Raw genomic sequence first — 21,147 nt, forward strand, 5'->3', positions numbered from 1 at the left:
AAGAGAAAAAATAAGTTTACCCAATTTTCACTATTAAAATCATCCCAAAATAACACAGTTTTGAAACCGTGAGTCACATATTACAAAGATGGATAATTCTGTGTCTTGACAGTCAATTACAAGTACAGTGGAATCCCATTATAGTCAACACAACCAGACCAGTAAGGTTGGTTGACATTATCCATTATCACTGGAACACGAACACACTCGGATAAAAAAACAATAACAATGATAGAGTCAGAGAGACGTTGATTTCATTCAAGTTATAGTTTATAAACAACCAACCATGCTTGTCCGAGCACGTGTGAAGGTGTGTCATAAATCCCATGTTTTGATTGGTAAAATATCTGGTTAATTAAGTAACCTTTTTAACAGCATAAAATGGCAGCTCTGAGACAACAATATGTCTGATACTAACCAAAACATTTTGTCATAAAACTAGACGAAGATCAGGGGGACGGGGGAATAAAAATTAATTGTGAGTTGTAATCAACAGCTCAACCAATGGAATCATTTGTTTCCTTGAGCACTTCTAAAAACAACTACTTTTCACTTGCTTTTGGTGATCATCGTCTTCTTTTGTAACGTCATTTTTTGGTCAGTATCAGGCCTTTAGTTTACAATGGCCACAAATGGAGTCATTCTGAATTTCAATTGGTCAAAACATAATGATAAATACCTTGTGACAACATACTGGGTCGGTTTGCATAGACTTAATACTTAAGATGACTATGGCTGTATAGTCTATGAAAAAGCTGATTAATACAATTTCCCAAAATATTTACAGGTAAGTGAATGGAGCAGGCACTTGTGTTGACAAAAACAGACAATGAAGTGGGTAGAAAAATGCTGGAAGACGATAAAGAATCAAAATTTCACGGTGATGGGGGCTCGACATTTTCTAAATTAATATTCAACTCCAATATCGGAGCTTATACTCAATCGTATCTATGTTATATGTTTGTGGTGAGAATAGAGCTGTAGCTTTAGCCTCACTGCTGGCTTGTAAACAAATGCCGCAGTGTTTGTCTGTGTTGAACCCATGACCTCAACAAGTCTGGACAGGGACTCGGGATAGACACTATGTTTGAAACCACTTTTTTGTTTTTGGAGTTGTGGAAGGTGATGACCACATAGCGTCATTCTCATGGCCAGGCAGAGCTGTTGTATCAGTAAGGTCATGGGTTCGAGCCCCCATTGCCACAACATTTTTATTCTCTGTTGTCTTTTGGCACTTTTCTACTTCATTTTCTGTCACAATATTTACATCCAATTTCAAAATGTGTACACGAAAAAAATCCTCCCCACCAATACCTCGTGTACACACACACACGTTAACACCTCGTGAATGTGTGAGTGTACATAAACATATTTTTAGGAATTGCTTGTGAGGCTTTCACTTTCAGGAGAATGCATTTGCCACCAGTTATGTCCCTTTATTATGTCCAATCCAGTGAACACTATTACGACGACAACTCACATTAAAACATTTCAAAGGCCTTTCTGATTTCCAGCAATGAGCAAAACTCAATAACCACCCAACACAATGACAGCAAAAATCTCCAACACTCAGATAGAGGTGAATGCGTTTATCACAAATTCTGTTCCTTAGTTATGTCCAACATAGTAAACAATTCAGAAAACAGGTAAACACTATTTGGATTCAACAATTGAAAAAAACCCCCACAAAATAAAACTATTCAATCAAATACAAGCCTCATTTAAACTTGTTTTTGTTTTGTGTTTGTTTTTCAGGGTTTTCGGACCCTTGCAACACATTTTGGTCATTTCAGCTCCAGTAAAAAGAAAGAAAATGGGATTGTCCAAAGATTTTAGATTTACAAGTTGATAGCACACGAGGAAAAGTAAGACAAAGGGGGATTTGTTGAAATAGGGAACAGATGTAGATTCCAAGAGCACTCTATCACTGTCAGTGTACTTAGTTTGAGATCACCTCAAAGTCTCATCCTGACACAAGCATAGCTCCAGACTACGAGGAATACATTCAAATGTTTACAAATGATATATAGATGTAGTTATAGCAAATTTTAAAAAAACAGTACAAAACAATAACAGAGAGAGATTTACAGATAAAAAATATCATCTCCCAAAACTCTTAATATACATTTGACTGTTTTCCCCCAGCCAGGGCCAGGACAAAACCAAGTGATCTCATTTTAAGACAAAGACATAAAGCATGTTGTAAAACAGATACAGGGGTATAAAAGACACCGTGAGTACCTCTGTTGCCCACTATGGGAGGTCAGGAACCCCACCCAGACTATGGGAGGTCAGGAACCCCACCCGGCTCATTCACCCTTAAATTCTGTATAAATAAAACTTTTGATATCAAAACCTTGTAAGAATGCGGTATAACTTTTTTAAAAATCTTAAATGCATTGTGACAAAAATGTTTGTCATGAGAGTCCATACAAATACCAACCCATAAACCGTTAGTATCAACCCATAAACCATAAATTTATACCAACCCATAAACCAAACAAGAATCTTACACCTCAAACCATAAAAAGGAGCCAATGATTCCTTCTTGAATAAACTACCCGATCCCAGACTAAATGACTTAAAACCAACGTGTACCCATTTACAGTTCTGATAACCCAAATTGTAATGGACTCATTCAATCCATGCAGGAAATAGAATAATGGATTCAATGACAATTCATAAAACAATTTCCAAAAAAAATAAATTAAAAAATACAGGTCAAAAAACGTTTTTGACTCGAAACCCTTCCTCAGTTAATAAATAACAATGTGAAATTGAATGTAAACTTCAATTTAATATACGAAAACATATAAAACGGACGTTATGGGTTTCCCCTTTATCAACAAAACAGAATGAATGAAACACTACAGATGAATGATGTTTTTGTTTTGTTTTTAAGGGTTTTACGGCGCTTGCAACACATTTAGGTTATGAGATAATGTGGTAGTGGCATTGTTAATGACCACATTATCTCATTCATCTGTAGAGTTTCATTCATACTGTTTTGTTGATAAAGGGGAAACCCGAAACTTCCATTTTATATGTTTTCGTATCTTAAATTGAAGCTTCCATTCAATTTCATATTGTTATTTATTTCCTCGAGCTTCAAGCAGCAACACTTACATTCCTCCGCTAACAACAACAACAACAACAATGATTAATACATATTCTTTTTTAAAGTTTTTTAAATTCATGTCTGTTGAGTCCCATTATCTGTCCACTGCCTCTCGCAGCTTAATTAACATTTTCATTGCTGACCTACGAGTAGAAGTATTCACTTTTACCAAATTAGTCATGAAATTCCATTGAAAACTCCAACATTTGTAATGACAAATTAGTCATGAAATTCCATTGAAAACTCCAATATATTTGTAATGACAAATTAGTCATGAAATTCCATTGAAAACTCCAACATTTGTAATGACAAATTAGTCATGAAATTCCATTGAAAACTCAACATTTGTAATGAAAATGTTTGTTTGTTTTGTTTTTAAGTGTTTTACGGCGCTTGCAACACATTAAGGTCATATCAGCGCCAGTAAAAAGGAAGAAAATGGAATAGTAAAAATATTTAGAATTACAATTAAAGCACCCAAGAAAAGGTAAGACAAAGGGGAATTGGTTCAAATAGGAAACAGATGTAGATTCCAAGAGCACACTATCAAAGTACTTAGTTTGAGATCACCTAAAAGTCTCATCCAGACACAAGCGCAGGTCCCCACTAAGAGGAATACACTCAAATGTTCACAAATCATATATAATACGTAAACAAAACATAATACAGTGCATAACAGAGAGATGATTTACAAGGAAAAAATATCATCCCCCAAAACTAACCGTACATTTGGCTGTTTCCCTCCCATCTAGGGTATCCGGCAAGGGCCTGGACAAAACCAAGTAATCTCATTCCAAGACAAAGACAGAAAGCATGTTGGAAAACAGACATAGGGGGATAGAAGACACAGTATGTACCTCCTTGCCCACTATGGGAGGTCAGGAACCCCACCCAGTTGTAATGAAAAAACTCCCTTGTTAGAGATTGATGGCTCGTGAGACAAACAGTAAAATTAGAAATGTTCCAATTGTCTGAGGTCAAATGGAAAGGTCATTTGTCACTAACCAGTTAACTGCCGCACTCTGGAAAAACTTGTTTTGTAAAAATTTGGTCAGAAAACTCGTCCTTCAGATATCGATCAATTTAAATGACCTTCATCTTGGCAAAAACACTCAAACCTGGGACTTCAAAGTCTTCAATAAAATCATAGATTTGAGAGTTTTTGCAAAAATGAGGACCATTTAAATCGATGGATATTTGAAGGACGAGTTTTCTGACCAATTTTTTTTCAATACAAATTTTTCCACAGAACGGTAGTTGATTGGTTAAACAAAGTCAAGGGAGGTAAATCATAAATCAAGGTCAGTGATCAGACAATGACAACAATCACAACGTTCTGGTCCCAGGATTGTGTTTTTTGGGGTGTAGGCACTTCATACGTACATTACCCCATTCAACTGAAGTGTGAAAGGGGACCTGCATATTGTCAGTGATGGACAAAGCCAGAATGCAATCACTTATCAAACAATCAAATTAAAAACTTGCACCGGGAAACAACAACGAGATTATAAAAGGAAATGGAGGGAAAATGTAGACAATCCATGAAAATGATAAAATGTACATCCAACAATTGGTAAAATCTCATACACTCTGTACAGTTTTATAACATGTCAGACATTCTGTATACCCATCCAATCACATACATCAAAAATCAACATATATACATATGGAAAAAAACAAAAGTTGAGCTTTTATATAGCGCAATATCCACTAAATGTACTCAAAGTGCTTTACAGGGGGGTCCTAAGCCAACAGCAACACTTAACATATAAGCCAAAACATGACGCCTGTTAGGCGATATTAATATGTTTTATTTTTGTTTTTAAGGGTTTTACAGCGCTTGCAACACATTTAGGTTATATCAGCGCCAGTAAAAAGGAAGAAAATGGGATAGTAAAAAGTTCTAGAATTACAATTAAAGCACCCAAGAAAAAGTAAGACAAAGGGGAATTGAGAACAAATAGGGATCAGATGTAGATTCCAAGAGCATACCACCAATGTACTTAGTTTGAAATCACCTACAAGTCTCATCCAGACACAAGCACAAAATCCAACAAAGAGGAACACACTCAAATGCTTACATTATACATTCAAAATAAAAATAATAATACATAACAGAGAGATGATTTACAAGGAAAAAAATATCATTTCCCAAAACAATAACTGCATTTGACTGTTTCCCTCCCAGCTAGGATTCCGGCCAGTGCCAGGACAAAACAAAGTAATCTCATTCCGAGACAAAGACAGAACGCATGTTGGAAAACAGATATAAGGGGATAGAAGACAAGTATGTACCTCCCTGCCCGCTATGGGAGGTCAGGATCCCCACCCAGCGATATTAATATAATTTTTTTTTTTCCAAACAGAGACAACACTATTAACAGCCATGTAGTAATTTTGCATCCGAGTACGGTGAGAGAATAGGAGTATTGAGTCTTTTCCAAGGACTCTACCATGCACCGCTCACAAAGGAACTCAAACCCTGAACCTTCCGATCCAAAGGCGAGTGTCATACCACTAGACCATACAGCCACACATTACAGCTGACTCACAATTGATATGATGTACACATTCTCCATCTCCATATTTAAAGTCACACTGGAAACCCTAAACCCACACTCTGTCTTTTATACCTACACACTTGACATTCTGTTTGCACACCCAACATTTTGTATACACACTCACCTTATGTTAAAAAATATCGACAATCTGCATAAAAAGTCAACATAAGCAGTCAACATATGTATAAATATAAACACCTCACATTCTGTATAAACAGTCAACATTACTGTATACACACCTCACATTCTACATAAACAGTTAACATTACTGTATACACACCTCACATTCTACATAAACAGTTAACATTACTGTATACACACCTCACATTCTACATAAACAGTTAACATTACTGTATACACACCTCACATTCTACATAAACAGTCAACATTACTGTATACACACCTCACATTCTACATAAACAGTCAACATTACTGTATACACACCTCACATTCTACATAAACAGTCAACATTACTGTATACACACCTCACATTCTACATAAACAGTTAACATTACTGTATACACACCTCACATTCTACATAAACAGTTAACATTACTGTATACACACCTCACATTCTACATAAACAGTCAACATTACTGTATACACACCTCACATTCTACATAAACAGTCAACATTACTGTATACACACCTCACATTCTACATAAACAGTTAACATTACTGTATACACACCTCACATTCTACATAAACAGTTAACATTACTGTATACACACCTCACATTCTACATAAACAGTCAACATTACTGTATACACACCTCACATTCTACATAAACAGTCAACATTACTGTATACACACCTCACATTCTACATAAACAGTTAACATTACTGTATACACACCTCACATTCTACATAAACAGTTAACATTACTGTATACACACCTCACATTCTACATAAACAGTCAACATTACTGTATACACACCTCACATTCTACATAAACAGTTAACATTACTGTATACACACCTCACATTCTACATAAACAGTCAACATTACTGTATACACACCTCACATTCTACATAAACAGTTAACATTACTGTATACACACCTCACATTCTACATAAACAGTCAACATTACTGTATACACACCTCACATTCTACATAAACAGTTAACATTACTGTATACACACCTCACATTCTACATAAACAGTCAACATTACTGTATACACACCTCACATTCTACATAAACAGTTAACATTACTGTATACACACCTCACATTCTACATAAACAGTCAACATTACTGTATACACACCTCACATTCTACATAAACAGTCAACATTACTGTATACACACCTCACATTCTACACATTCCTGGATGAGATTGGAATGAGTTAGAAAAGGTTGTTTAAGTCTTTATTTGTCACATGGTAAGACTTTACCTAAACTTTGATAGCTTAGCAGAGACTGGTTACAGTGATGTGACTCAGGCCTCATAGAAACCCCCAGTCACATTGCAGTCAATAATAGGGAAGAAAAGTCAGGGCTGCCAGGCAGGTTTGAAAAAATCCGCTCCAACCAAACGGGGTGTCTCTTGGACACGGCCTGAATTTCAGAAATCACTATGAAAACTGAATTTTGAAGTAAGGTACATAAAAATGTTACTCTTTATAAATTAGCATTTCAATATGTTTTTAAAAAAAATGTTTTTAAGGGTTTTACGGCGCTTGCAACACATTAAGGTCATATCAGCGCCAGTAAAAAGGAAGAAAATGGGATAATAAAAAGTTCTAGAATTACAATTAAAGCACAAAAGAAAAGGTGAGACAAACGGGAATTGGTTCAAATAGGGAACAGATGTAGATTCCAAGAGCACACAGTCAAAGTACTTAGTTTGAGATCACCTAAAAGTCTCATCCAGACACAAGCACAGGTCCCAACTAAGAGGAATCCACTAAAATATTTACAAATCATATAATATAATATGTAAACTAAACATAATACAATGCATAACAGAGAGATGATTTACAATGAAATAAATATCATCTCCCAAAACTATAACTATACATTCAACTGTTTCCTTCCCAGCAAAGGAACTCCGGCCAAGGCCAGGTCAAAACCAAGTAATCGCATTCCAAGACAACGACAGGAAACAATTGGAAAACGGGTTGGGGGGATAGAAGACACAGCATGTACCTCCCTGCCCACTATAGGAGGTCAGGATACCCACCCAGACATAGGGGATAGAAGACACAGCATGTACCTCCCTGCCCACTATGGGAGGTCAGGATACCCACCCAGACATAGGGGATAGAAGACACAGCATGTACCTCCCTGCCCACTATAGGAGGTCAGGATACCCACCCAGACATAGGGGATAGAAGACACAGCATGTACCTCCCTGCCCACTATAGGAGGTCAGGATACCCACCAAGGCATTTCTAAGCAATTCAGTAAGGATTATTGTACAATACATACCTTAAACAAGAGAGTGCAGAGTAGATAGAGGGATTACTGTGTAGAAGAAATACATTATACAAACTAAGCAACGTCAATTTCAAAGGCCCCACCAATCCTCAAAAAGTAACCATTCACTGCCCCATGTTAATATTATCTACACATCTCTACTCATTCATCGTAAATGAGCTCCTTTCTAACCATAATAATGTTCATTTTCGGGAGAAAAAAAGTTGCTAAAAAAAATTATTTTTAAAAAAATGGCCTCGAAAATTCGTGAAACAGCGAAGCCGCTTTCAACCGCGAATTTTCACGGTTCCGCGATCATCTGGCAGCCCTGAAAGTGCAATGTCAAAAAAGTGGTTCCTATCTCATTAGAAGTGTAAAACCATTCTTCTGGAGGACTGAATAATACATTGTGTAAATGATCTCCCGGTCTCAGAGTGATGACATCGTCTAAATACATCCTGGTCGTCAATGAAGATCATCCATCCTCTTATATATCCTGGTCGTCAATGAAGATCATCCATCCTCTTATACATCCTGGTCGTCAATAAAGATCATCCATCCTCTTATACAACCTGCTACTGACATAGTTATGATTCAATCTGTAACCTATTCATTATTTGCCTTCCGAAGGACTGGTCACATACACACTTCCAAGGAATTAGGAATCAAAATATTAGGAACTTTTCTTCCCAATTGCAAACACTTATAAAATACAATGTTAAAAGACCACACATGTAAAGAGATGGATTAAAAATTGAGCAATATAAAATTAGGTTTTAAAAATGAAACCGAATATTTCCTTTCCCTGCCAATCCCCCATTCCTGTTGTGTCCATGTATGTGTTGGTGTTGTGTAAGGCCCTGGTCATAATCAGACATCACAGAAAGCTCTGGATTAACATCCTCCAGTTGTCAGTCCAACGTTACAGACTGGTCTTCAGGAAGTCAAAGACTGTCTCGTAAACTAGAAGCATGATGGCGCCACCTGATGATTTAGTGTGGAAAGTAAATAAATGAATAAGAAATACTAATAGTAATAATAATAACAACAACAACAACAACAACAACAACAACAATAATAATAATAATAATAATAATAATAATAATAATAATAATAATAGTAATAATAATTATAATGATAATAATAATAATAATAATAATAATAATAATAATAATAATAATAATAATAATAATAATAATAATAATAATAATAATAATAACAATAATAATAATAATAAAAATAATAATGATAATAATAACAACAACAACAACAACAACAATAATTACCATCATCATCATGGCCACCACAATGATCTAGTCTGACATCAAATTTCCTTTTCAATCAGCCTTACTGACTTAGAGATGCTCATCAAGTTTTGAATTTGGAGCCAAAATTCCGTAAATTCTACGAATTTTTCAGAATAGAAAGCAGCTCTGCAAATATGAAATTCCTTTGGCATTTCGTAGCATAAAATTTGTCAGAAATCTGATCCAAAAATCCCCCAGCACCGGCTACAATCCAATGTCACGTGACAGCTACAATCCAATGTCACGTGACAGCTACTATCCAATGTCACGTGACAGCTACAATCCAATGTCACGTGACAGCTACAATCCAATGTCACGTGACAGCTACAATCCAATGCCACGTGACAGCTACAATCCAATGTCACGTGACAGCTACAATCCAATGTCACGTGACAGCTACACTCCAATGTCACGTGACAGCTACACTCCAATGTCACGTGACAGCTACAATCCAATGTCACGTGACAGCTACAATCCAATGTCACGTGACAGCTACAATCCAATGTCACATGACAGCTACAATCCAATGTCGCGTGACAGCTACAATCCAATGTCACGTGACAACAACAAAAGGAGGACCTGAGCTCAGTTGGATGAGTACTCAGTCCAAAGGGGGAAGTTGAATTTTATTTTCTGACCCCACTGTCCTCCTCAGCAGAGACTGGGTGGCTGGGTTCTTACAGACCTCGCTGAAAGTTTTTTTTGCAAAGATTAACTTCCTACCCAAAAGGATAGTAAGTAATTGCTACAGTCTGTTTAATGCTATAGACACCAGGGTAAACTCCCGTTTCATGTAACAGTAACAGCTGTGACCGACTTCTTCACTTTCATTATAAAAATGATATCAAGAAACTCCCGACTTACCAGGACCTAGTCGTAACACCTTGGGTAGCAATCCTTTGTAAAGGGCAAAAAACCTTCAGAGAAAGAAATGGGAATATTATTAAAATCTAACAATTTCAGTCAGACTTTGATCAAAAGTAGCAAGTACATATTTATTTATATTTTTAAAACACAAATTGAAGTTGAAAAAGACTTGATAAGCAATCTTCATAATGTACCACAGGTTATTTTTGTCATGTCACCTCATAGAACATGTTTACCCTAATTTACATTCTTTTCAAATAGCTATTCTAATCTTTTAAATGTTGATAATATGATCTTTATGATATATATTACATGTCATGTATATTGTGTGCCTAGAGCTATATTGTATGGGACAGGCGTGGTATTAATATATTACATTATTATTATTATTATTATTATTATTATTATTAATATTATTATTATTAATATTATTATTATTATTAATATTATTATTATTAATATTATTATTATTATTATTATTATTATTATTATTATTATTATTATTATTATTATTATTATTATTATCATTATTATTATTATCATCATTATTACTATTATTATTATTAAGCCTTGTCTTCAAACAAATGCTGTGACATGTTGTTAAAGAGCTGACATAAGGGTGCCTTACAGGTGACTTGTACTGTGGGAAGTTGAAGTTTCAGTCAAAGTGACATGCTAGGGAAATAATTGAAACATTTTGTATCACATTGAAGACGTGGAAACTGTTTGTTTGTTTTGTATTTGGGTTTTTTTTTTTTTTGGGGGGGGGGGGGTTAATAAATCGTTGAAAATTATTGAACAAAAACTTTTTTTAAAAAAGCTTTCAAAAAGGACAGAGTAATTTTAAATTGTTATTTAAATCTTTTTTTTTGGTTCCGGTTCAAAAGTCTTCTTCACCTAACAAAAGTTAAAACAAAGTTTACATGTGTTTGTGAGTATGAAAGAGAGAGAGAGAGAGACAAGTGTGTGTGTGTGTGGTGAGAGGGAGAGGGGGAGGGAGAGAGAGAGATAAAGAGAGAGAGGGAGAGAGAGAGAGAGAGAGAGAGAGAGAGAGAGAGAGAGAGAGAGAGAGAGAGAGAGAGAGAGAGAGAGAGAGAGAGAGAGAGAGAGAGAGAGAGAGAGAGAGAGAGAGAGAGAGAGAGAGAAGAGAAAATCAGACAGAGAACAAAACTGAAATGGTATATCTAAATTCCTACCCTTCCTCCCTGTAGACCAGAGCTATAGTCTGGAAACAACTCTTGTATTTGATTTGACCAGGGATGGGTTGTGGCCCTTGAATTCGACTCTTGGCCACATCGAAAGGAATGTTGATGCAGGAAGACAAAGTGCCCGAGATCAAGCCGATGACAAACCGCCTGCCCAGGTCTTTTGTGGGATCCTGTGATATAAAATATACATGGTGATGTCAATGGTGCTGCTCGAAGCTCCAAGAAATCAATAACAATGTCAAATTGAATGTTAGTTTCAATTTAATATATGAAAACAGATAAAATGGATGTTTAGCGTTTCCCCTTTATCAACAAAACAGGATGAATGAAGCACTAGAGATGAATGAGATAATGTGGTAGTGGGGTCGAATAAATTGAAGCTTACATTCAATTTCACATTGTTATTTATAAAATAGCCATGACAATAAACTGGGAAGACAATTCTCACACATGTCTGTCTCCATTCCAACATTTGTCGTGGTCAGCCATGTCAATCTGTTAGAACTGCTTCAAACATGCATCGGTGGGGTCTGAGGGAGTCAGCCGACGACTGTCCCCACTGTCAGGGAATGCCAGAGACAGCAGACCGCATAGTCCTGCACTGCCCTGTGATGAGATTGACGAGAGGTTTCGAGGCTGTCTTCAGCTGCATGGAGATGTAGCCGTGTGCGGCTATGTGGTCTAGTGGTATGACACGCGCGTAGTTGAGTCCTTGGAGAAGGCTCTTTACTCACATTCTCTCACCGTACTCAGGTGTAAAATGAGTACCTGGCCGTTAATAGCATTGTCTCTGTCCAAAAAAATTGTAACATCGCCTAACAGGCGTCATGTCCCATACTAAATATTAAACGTTGCTGTCTGCCAGAGACCCCTTTGAGCACATTTAGTGGATATTGTGCTATATAAAAGCTCAATTTTTTACGTTACTTCTATTAATCTGGTATTAGATCAGAAAAAACTAAAGTGGAGCATTTATATAGCACAATATTCATTAAACTTCTTCAAAGCACTTTCCAAGGGGAAACTATCCAAAGGAACACATAACATGTAGGACAAGATGCTCGCCTGTTAGGCGATATCACTTTTTTTTTCAACAGGGATAATGCTGTTAACGGTCAGGTACTCATTTTACAACTGAGTATGGTGAGAGAGCCTTCTCAAGGACTCAACTATGCACTGCTCAGAGAGGGACTCGAACCCAAGACCTTTAGAGCTGAAGTCGAGTGTGTCATACCAATAGACCACCTAGCTGCACTAGAGGAAGAAAATGGGAGTTCAAAGTCACAATTATTTCAATTATGAAATCTACAGGTCTTTTTATGTTTGTGGTCTTGTGGTATGACATTCATCGGAAGGTCCAGGGGTCGAGTTAGAGGAAGAGAGAGAAGGGAGGAGTTGGAGAGAGAAGGAGAAGAGGGCTTAAATATTAACCAGTTCAATTCCTAGGTATGTCAAGTGTTTTCCACATAAAACTCAATACTTCGGCAGTGACCTATTTGACCATTTCTATCAGGTAGTTCTTATCTAAGGATGCAACTGAACAACTGGTTGTGTGCTTTGAGTTACATATCAAAATTGAATGAATGGAATGCTCTGTTGTTTGGAGTCTCACAGCTTTAATTTGAAACATTGACAGGTTGTCCAAAAATAGAGTTGCTAACATCATGAGGCATGAGTATGTATGGCCTACCTGATATTCTGGTACAATCTGTTTGACGTTGTGATAGAAACCAAAATAAACCATATTGAAAACGCCGTGCCGGCCCAACGTGGCCGTCAGTCCTTTGTTCAATCCACGCAGTCCAAAACCCGACTCTCTGTAAATCTCCTTGGCCGTCAATATCGTGCTGGGTTGCTGGGGAAACAAATTGACATTTTGGGTCATCGGGTAAAAAATATTAAAATAAGATATTAGGCAGCAAAGAAACAAGATAAAGAAGTGGGGATTGAGATGGCAGAATGAGGATATTGAGATGGCAGAATGAGGATATTGAGATGGCAGAATGAGGATATTGAGATGGCAGAATGAGGATGTTGAGATGGCAGAATGAGGATATTGAAATGGCAGAATGAGGATATTGAGATGGCAGAATGAGGATATTGAGATGGCAGAATGAGGATATTGAGATGGCAGAATGAGGATATTGAGATGGCAGAATGAGGATATTGAGATGGCAGAATGAGGATATTGAGATGGCAGAATGAGGATGTTTAGATGGCAGAATGAGGATATTGAGATGGCAGAATGAGGATATTGAGATGGCAGAATGAGGATATTGAGATGGCAGAATGAGGATATTGAGATGGCAGAATGAGGATATTGAGATGGCAGAATGAGGATATTGAGATGGCAGAATGAGGATGTTTAGATGGCAGAATGAGGATGTTTAGATGGCAGAATGAGGATGTTTAGATGGCAGAATGAGGATATTGAGATGGCAGAATGAGGATGTTTAGATGGCAGAATGAGGATGTTTAGATCTACTGATTGATGGCAGAGAAGTACCGGCTGTTGATATGGTTTTTTTTTTTTTTGTAATGTATTTCTTGTTTTCATTGTTGGCTGAAGAAGGGTTTTGAGCCCGAAACGTCCTGTGTTTGGTATTTTGTTCTTTTTTTTAAGCTGTTATATTGATTTTTTGTGTATCCCCAGTCAAGGCAAGCTTATTTTTTGGGATGTTTTTTTCTTCTACTTTTCTTTCTTCATTGCCTGACCCTGTCTCCTACACACCATTCCAGAGTAGCAGAAAGTATTCAACATTGGACATGAAACATCTTCAAAAAAATTGGGTTTGGCAATTAGGCAATATGTTGATATTTTACCCAAAATTTAATCGACACAAAACTGACACAAAATTTACAACCCTTGACAGGAGAGACAAGGTGAAATTTTCTGCATGATAAAAAAATTAAAGATATATTACGACTTGTTGATCAGAGCAAACCATTTGGCAAGATTCTATCATTTGTTTGGAATTTTATACAAAAAAAATCTGGCAACCCAATTCCAATGTCACCCACCTGTTTAAAAGTTGACCTCTGTGCCTGTAGCTTGACCTTGACCACCTCAAATGGGTTAATGACAATGGCCTCCGTCAAACCTGAGGCCAGACCAGACAAAGTTAAAACCTGGAGTTACAAACAGAAAAACCAATTTTTTTTAAAAACATCAACTATAGTGTATGTTGTGTAGCGAAGTGGTTCAGTTGTATGACACTCACCTTCAGATCAGAAGGCACATAGTTGAGTCCTTGGAAAAGGCTTTTTACTCGCATTTTCTGACTTGACTCAGGTGTAAAATGAGTACCTGGCCGTGAACAGCGTTGTCTCTATCGGAAAAGATTGCAATGTTGAATAACTGGCATCATGTCTTGTCTTTCATGCTTAGAGTTGCTGTTGGCTAGGAACCTCTTGTAAAGCGCTTTGAGCATGATAAGTGGATATTGCACTATTTAATGGCTAAAGTTTTTTGGGGGGATTTTTGTGAGTGTGTGTAAGCTGTTAAAATAAAAAGATTGTAAACATCAAATCCTTCTCCCAGACATGCAAAATGCATTTCATTTTTGTTAAATGTTTTTTTTTAAACGAAAGAATGGGAATCTTTATCACTTTTAAAATCTAGTCTCTTATAGGGAACAAAAATGTGCTGTGCAAATACTGGTTACAATCTCATTGGAAGTGTAAAACCAGTCTTCCAGAGGACTGGATACAAACCTTGTGTAATTCATCTTCTGATTTCAGAGTGATGGCATCCTATTTTCTAGTCGAAATCTATACTGGTCGTCAATAAAGATCATCCATCCTTGATCTTTTAAATCCCGTTATCCTAAGAATCTGCCTATACATCCTGTTACTGGAATAGTTATGTCACCTTTATGTAACCTATTCATTATTAGTACTGGAACTGGTTACATACACACTTCCAATGATCTTGGAATCAGAAAAGAATGTAATGTCACAACTTTTTTTTCCATATAGATAGTGAGTTAATGTCTGTAGAAACTTCTTTTGTCATTATGGAAAAATACAAGTATGCCAGGAGCTTAGGACTGTATCAAACAAAAATAAAATCATAATTTTAGAAAATACCAAAATGCTGAAAGGTGGAATGTTTTGGATTATAAACTCTTCCACACCCAATAACAAATGGAAAAACTAAATGAGAAATCCAGAAATCAATTGTCTTTGCTATTTTAGCTGCCTGGGGAAGGGCTTTGAACCTGAAACACGCCTTGATACTATCAAAAGTAATGGACAAAAATTAATGTAACACCTTCGAAATCAAACAAAATACCAAACACAGAAAGTTTTGGGCTCAAAATACTTCTTCAGCCAACCACAACCAAAAAAACCCCAATAAAACCAATAAAAACATGAATATTTCACTTAAAATCCAAACAGACAGCAATGAAATATTTCTTCTCATTGTTTTTGTTATTGGCTGAAGAAGGGTTTTTAGCCTGAAATGTTCGGTGTTTGGTATTTTGTTCTTTTTTTTAAAAGCTGTTCTATTCCTTTTTCCAGTCCACAACTTCGAGCTCTTATATTAAGATCTTTTTCCAATAATGTAAGTCGTTTTTCTTTCATACTTTTATAACAGTATCGAAATTCTTACTCCACATTATGTCTTGTAGTGTTGATCTATATGTATATCACATGACATCTGTCGGTAAAGATTTACTGGTATCACTGGTTTTTGAGGGATTTACGATGCTTGCAACACATTAAGGTTATATCAGCACCAGTAAAATGGAAGAAAATTGGGTAGTAAAAAGTTCTAGAATAACAATGCACCAAAGAAAAGGTAAGACAAAGGGGAATTGATTCAAATTGGAAACAGATGTAGATTCCAAGAGCTATCACTATCAGTGTACTTAGTTTGAGATCAGCTAAAAGTCTCATCCAGAAACAAGCACAGGTCCCCACTAGGAGAAATACACTCAAATGTTTACAAATTATTATATATATAACACAAAACATTAATACAATGCATAACAGAGAGATGATTTACAAGACAAAAAATATCATTTCCCAAAACTCTTTACATTTGACTGTTTCCCTCCCAGCCAGGGCTAGGGCAAAACCAAGTTATCACTTTCCAAGACAAAGATAGTAAGCAAGTAGGAAAATAGATATAGGGGGATAGAAGACACAGTAATTACCTCACGGCCCACAATGGGAAAACAGGAACCCCACCCACCGGTATCACTCTAAGACCTTTTAATCCATTGTAATGTTGACATTTTAGCGAGAGCCCATACTTCATGATGAGGTTTCATCTGTCTGTGTTTCGTGGGGTTTTTTTTACCACTTATGAACAGATAATAATTTTTAGGGTGTCAATTTTGTTTTCTATTTGGTTTATATGACGTGGATCCGAGTCCAAACAACAATAATCCTGTATTGTTTGTTTGTTTGCTTGTTGCTTTAGGTCTCTTCCAACACAATTGAGGTTATATGAGAGACCGCTGAAACAAAAAAACAAGCAATCTAACAAAAATAGTACAAATGTCAATCAAAATCATAACCTAAAGATATCATAAGCTAAATTATAAATAACCAAGAACAAACAGGCAGAGGATTTACAGGAAAAAAAATATCCCCTGTCAAAAATACAATCACAAACCAAAGAAGCAGGATAGGCTAGTAAAGAGAAGAAGAAACGACATCACTATCAGACCGTACACCCATGCGAACATCATAGGTATATGATTCAAGGGTGATGCTCCCATCCAACCACCCGCAATCCTGTATTGGTTTGACTAGCGTTTTACAACATTTGTCTGGAATTGATCTTGGGTAGCTGATGAACAACGAGTAAAAGAAAGAGTACATTCGTACTTACACACTTACAACAGGCTGAGGGATGTAACCACCCATGGCAAATAAGTTCTTGTAACGTTCAAAGCAGAAAAACTTGACGGCTCTTTTGGGTGTCTCGGCCAGTAGTGGAGGCAGGATGCCTTTGTAGAATGATAAGGCTCTGTCAAAACAAACAATACCCATAAATATACACATATACACACACACACACACACACACACACACACACTATATATATATATATATATATATATATATATATATATATATATATATATATATATATATATATATATATATATATATATATATATGACATCTCAACAAACAGTATCAACACGGTCTCCCCTTACCAGCTATTTTCTTGGATTTCCCTGTGACAGACCAAAAAAAAAAAAGATTTTGTTCACTCACATTCAAAAACAAAAAGCACATAGTATAAATAATCTAGTTCAGAAAAAAAATCTTTACAACAAAATTCTTCAACCTTTTTGAATCGTGATGTGACTAGGGGTTTTGATATTGTATTACTATGATGGTTAACTTGGTGAAAGCAGTTAGACTAAAACCTAATGCTGCCAATAAATGGTTAATGATTAATGTAATATATATTTTATATATCTCATCAAATTATTCACACATTTCTCTCATTATACAGACCTGCCAACCTTCCCAGGATGAAAAGTGTATTCCATGACCCTAAAAAGTGTATTTTGTTCGCACATGAGGAAAAAAGTGTGCACTATACAAAAATTTATATAAAAGCTAACATCAATCCCAAATCAAAATAAACTCTGATCTTCATCATTCAAGCAATCTCTACTGATGACAAAATTATCAATTTATCGAGAAACTAAAACTTAATGGCCATTTAATTTAAAATTAGCATAAGGCTCAGAAATTGCGAAACACTCAAAGAAATGACCAAAAGACCCTTAACATGTTGGTAGTGTTGATGCTAGTGTCAGTGGAAGAAGTGTTGGTTGTTGTAGCGATGGTGCTCTAGTGGTGGTGGTGGTGATGAAGCTGTGGTGGCGGTGGTGATAGAAGTGATGTGGTGGTGGTTGTGGCAGTGACAATGCTGTGATGGCAGTTGTAGAAGTGATGATGTCATGATGTTGATGGTAAGAGATGCTGATGAAGTTGTGATGGTGATATCTGCTAGCCCAGTACATCAGTTATGAGAATGTTTTGAGATAAAATATCTGGGAGAGTGGTCTTCAATTCAATAGATGACAATTTGCAACAGTAGCAAGATAGTTTCCATATATGTTATCTAACGATCCATATCTCTCTCTCTCCCTTTTTTTTTTTCTTTTGAGCATTCACTACTTCTACTCCTCCTCCTACTACTACTGTTATTACTTCTATATACTACTAATACTATTATTGTCTTTGTTTGTTTTTAAGGGTTTTACGGCGCTTGCAACACATTTAGGTTATATCAGCGCCAGTAAAAAGGAAGAAAATGGGATAGTAAAAAGTTCTAGAATTACAATTAAAGTGCCCAAGAAAAAGTTAGACATAGGGGAACTGGGAACAAATAGGGATCAGATGTAGATTCCACGAGCACACCTACAATGTACTTAGTTTGAGATCACCTATAAGTCTCATCCGGACACAAGCACAAAATCCAACAAAGAGGAATACACTCAAATGCTTACATTATAAATTGAAAATAACAAATATAATAATACATACCAGAGAGATGATTTACAAGGAAAAAAATTTCATCTCCCAAAACAATAACTATGCATTTGACTGTTTCCCTCCCAGCTTGGACTCCAGCCAGGGCCAGGACAAAACCAAGTAATCTCATTCCAAGACTAAGACAGAAAGCATGTTGGAAAACAGTTATAAGGGGATAGAAGACACAGTATGTACCCCCCTGCCCACTTTGGGAGGTCAGGAACCCCACCCAGCTAATACTATTTCCTCAGTCAAATGATGGGAAATTCGCAAAGTCAAAGTATGTAATATGCACAGACAAGTTAAATACTTCTAAAATGGTTCTAAAAAGTTCATTTTGAACCAAATACCGTTCTTAAAGCTGCCCACTTTGTAATTCAAGACTCGTACAAAATAATAAAGAAAAAAAAAGATCATTATAAATTTTATAATCAAAATAGAGTAATTTAGTTTTTTTTAAAGGGAAATAACCCATTTATGTTTAAGTTAAATAGCAATACAGTTTTTAATTGAAGGCTTCATAGTCAAAGATGTTGGTTCAATTAAATTTTCACTTAGAATTTTCTATTTAATATGTGGCAAAAGTTTAAATGTGGTCTGAGACTATTTAAAGTATAAAACAAGCTTATATAAATAATTCTATGCAAATCCTCAAAAATGTATGAGAAAAATATTGGTGAAAACCGGCATCATCATATAAGCAACTGAAATGATAACTATAGTATTAAATGTGATGCATCATTCATTCAGAAACACAGTCTACAGTTGGTGTACTACATGTGTGTATCAATGCATCAAATGTATCATCAAGATCATTCACATCACACATCTTTTAAAAAATCGTATTAAATCCACTAAAATCGTATCCACGTATTCGGGGTCCAAAAATCGTACTAAAATACGATTAATCGTACTGGTTGGCAGGTCTGATTATATCTCAAAAACGACAATCAGCCATCATCCACTATATCATTCTATATGGACAGAATCAAAGACAATTCGCCTATCCCATAATATTCCTGTCAAAATTTACATGACCTTTCTGATCTGATGCTGGTTACAGTATTAATCATAGGTTCAACTCGGAAGAGACCACATTTTAAAAAGTTTAATAAATTTTTGAAGATTGAAAAAAGCAAAAGTCCTCATATCTTTTCATGCAGCTTGTATAATTTTTGAAAAGAGATCATAATATGGAACGTTTCAGAGTCAAAACCCTTCCTCTGGCAGCCAATAGGAAAAACATTTGATTTTAGATCATTTAAAAAATTTAAATTCATATGTCCACATCCTGTTCACACCAAAATAAAACCAGTTTGACAAGATGGGTTACAAATGTCTTACCCTTCCTGTCTGTACATCTTCCTGAAGCAATCTACGATGGACGTATATCGGTTTGGATCATCAGGACCTCGTTGAATCTGGAATCGAGTTTTGACCAAGTCCAATGGATGCATGATGGAGACTTCTGCAAAGCCTGGAGGTGTAAGAAAGGAATAGACAAAAAATGTATCAAACAGATACATAACATATGATTTCTATGGTGTCTTTGGTCTTTGGTGTGTTGACTTGCAAGAAAGTCAACCAATATAGGTAGTGGACATTGACTGGATGGGTGACAATGACCGCAATACTCTGGCCAAGCATTGTGTCTTTGGTTAAGGCACTTTTCACACATCCCTAGAGTCCATACTGCTATGGATGAGGACCTGCTGGTGAATAATAATTTAAGAGTGTTAATTCTCTAGGGGATTTTTAAAAATCTTTTTAAAAATTTCATAGCTTGATAACCACGCTGGTATCTAAATGGCATCACTTTTTTTCTGCTGACTCTCAAATTACTGCCTAAATTAGCAAAGAAGATTTTTAAGGTCTTTCAATAAAAAGAAGTGCTACCTCAATCTTTCCCAAGGAATTGGGTGGCCTACTGGAATATATATATATTTTTATTTTTTTTTATGGGCTAGGAGATAGTAAAATGGGGCAATGTGACGCATCCAAAACAGTTTTATAAAATGTGTGTTGTTCTAAATATTAACAAGATTTTACTTTCAATGGGGACGGGGTTGGGGGAGAGATGGTAGCGTCCAACAGGGATCTAGATAGTATTTTGCAAAGTGCCGATTTTTTAAGTGATCCACTGCCCGCTCTCACTCTAA

General features: G+C 36.1%; 1 protein-coding gene across 1 annotated transcript in view; it reads right to left on the reverse strand.

The window, feature by feature from the left end:
- Window positions 1-237: 237 nt before the first annotated feature.
- Window positions 238-21,147, reverse strand: part of LOC144958397 (mitochondrial 2-oxodicarboxylate carrier-like) — a 21,525-nt gene continuing 615 nt past the window's right edge. Inside the window, exons 2-8 of the mRNA XM_078890396.1 lie at window positions 20,333-20,465; window positions 17,330-17,459; window positions 14,498-14,605; window positions 13,167-13,331; window positions 11,465-11,646; window positions 10,266-10,318; window positions 238-9,078 (exon numbers count right to left, since the gene is read on the reverse strand). Of these exons, the coding sequence (XP_078746522.1) occupies window positions 9,017-9,078; window positions 10,266-10,318; window positions 11,465-11,646; window positions 13,167-13,331; window positions 14,498-14,605; window positions 17,330-17,459; window positions 20,333-20,465 (833 nt within the window). The 3' untranslated portion in view covers window positions 238-9,016. The remainder of the gene's footprint in view (window positions 9,079-10,265; window positions 10,319-11,464; window positions 11,647-13,166; window positions 13,332-14,497; window positions 14,606-17,329; window positions 17,460-20,332; window positions 20,466-21,147) is intronic.

The sequence above is a fragment of the Berghia stephanieae genome, chromosome 12 (genome assembly GCF_034508935.2).
Source record: "Berghia stephanieae isolate SIO BIC M18660-M18661 chromosome 12, UCSD_Bste_1.3, whole genome shotgun sequence".
Lineage (NCBI taxonomy): Eukaryota > Metazoa > Mollusca > Gastropoda > Nudibranchia > Aeolidiidae > Berghia > Berghia stephanieae.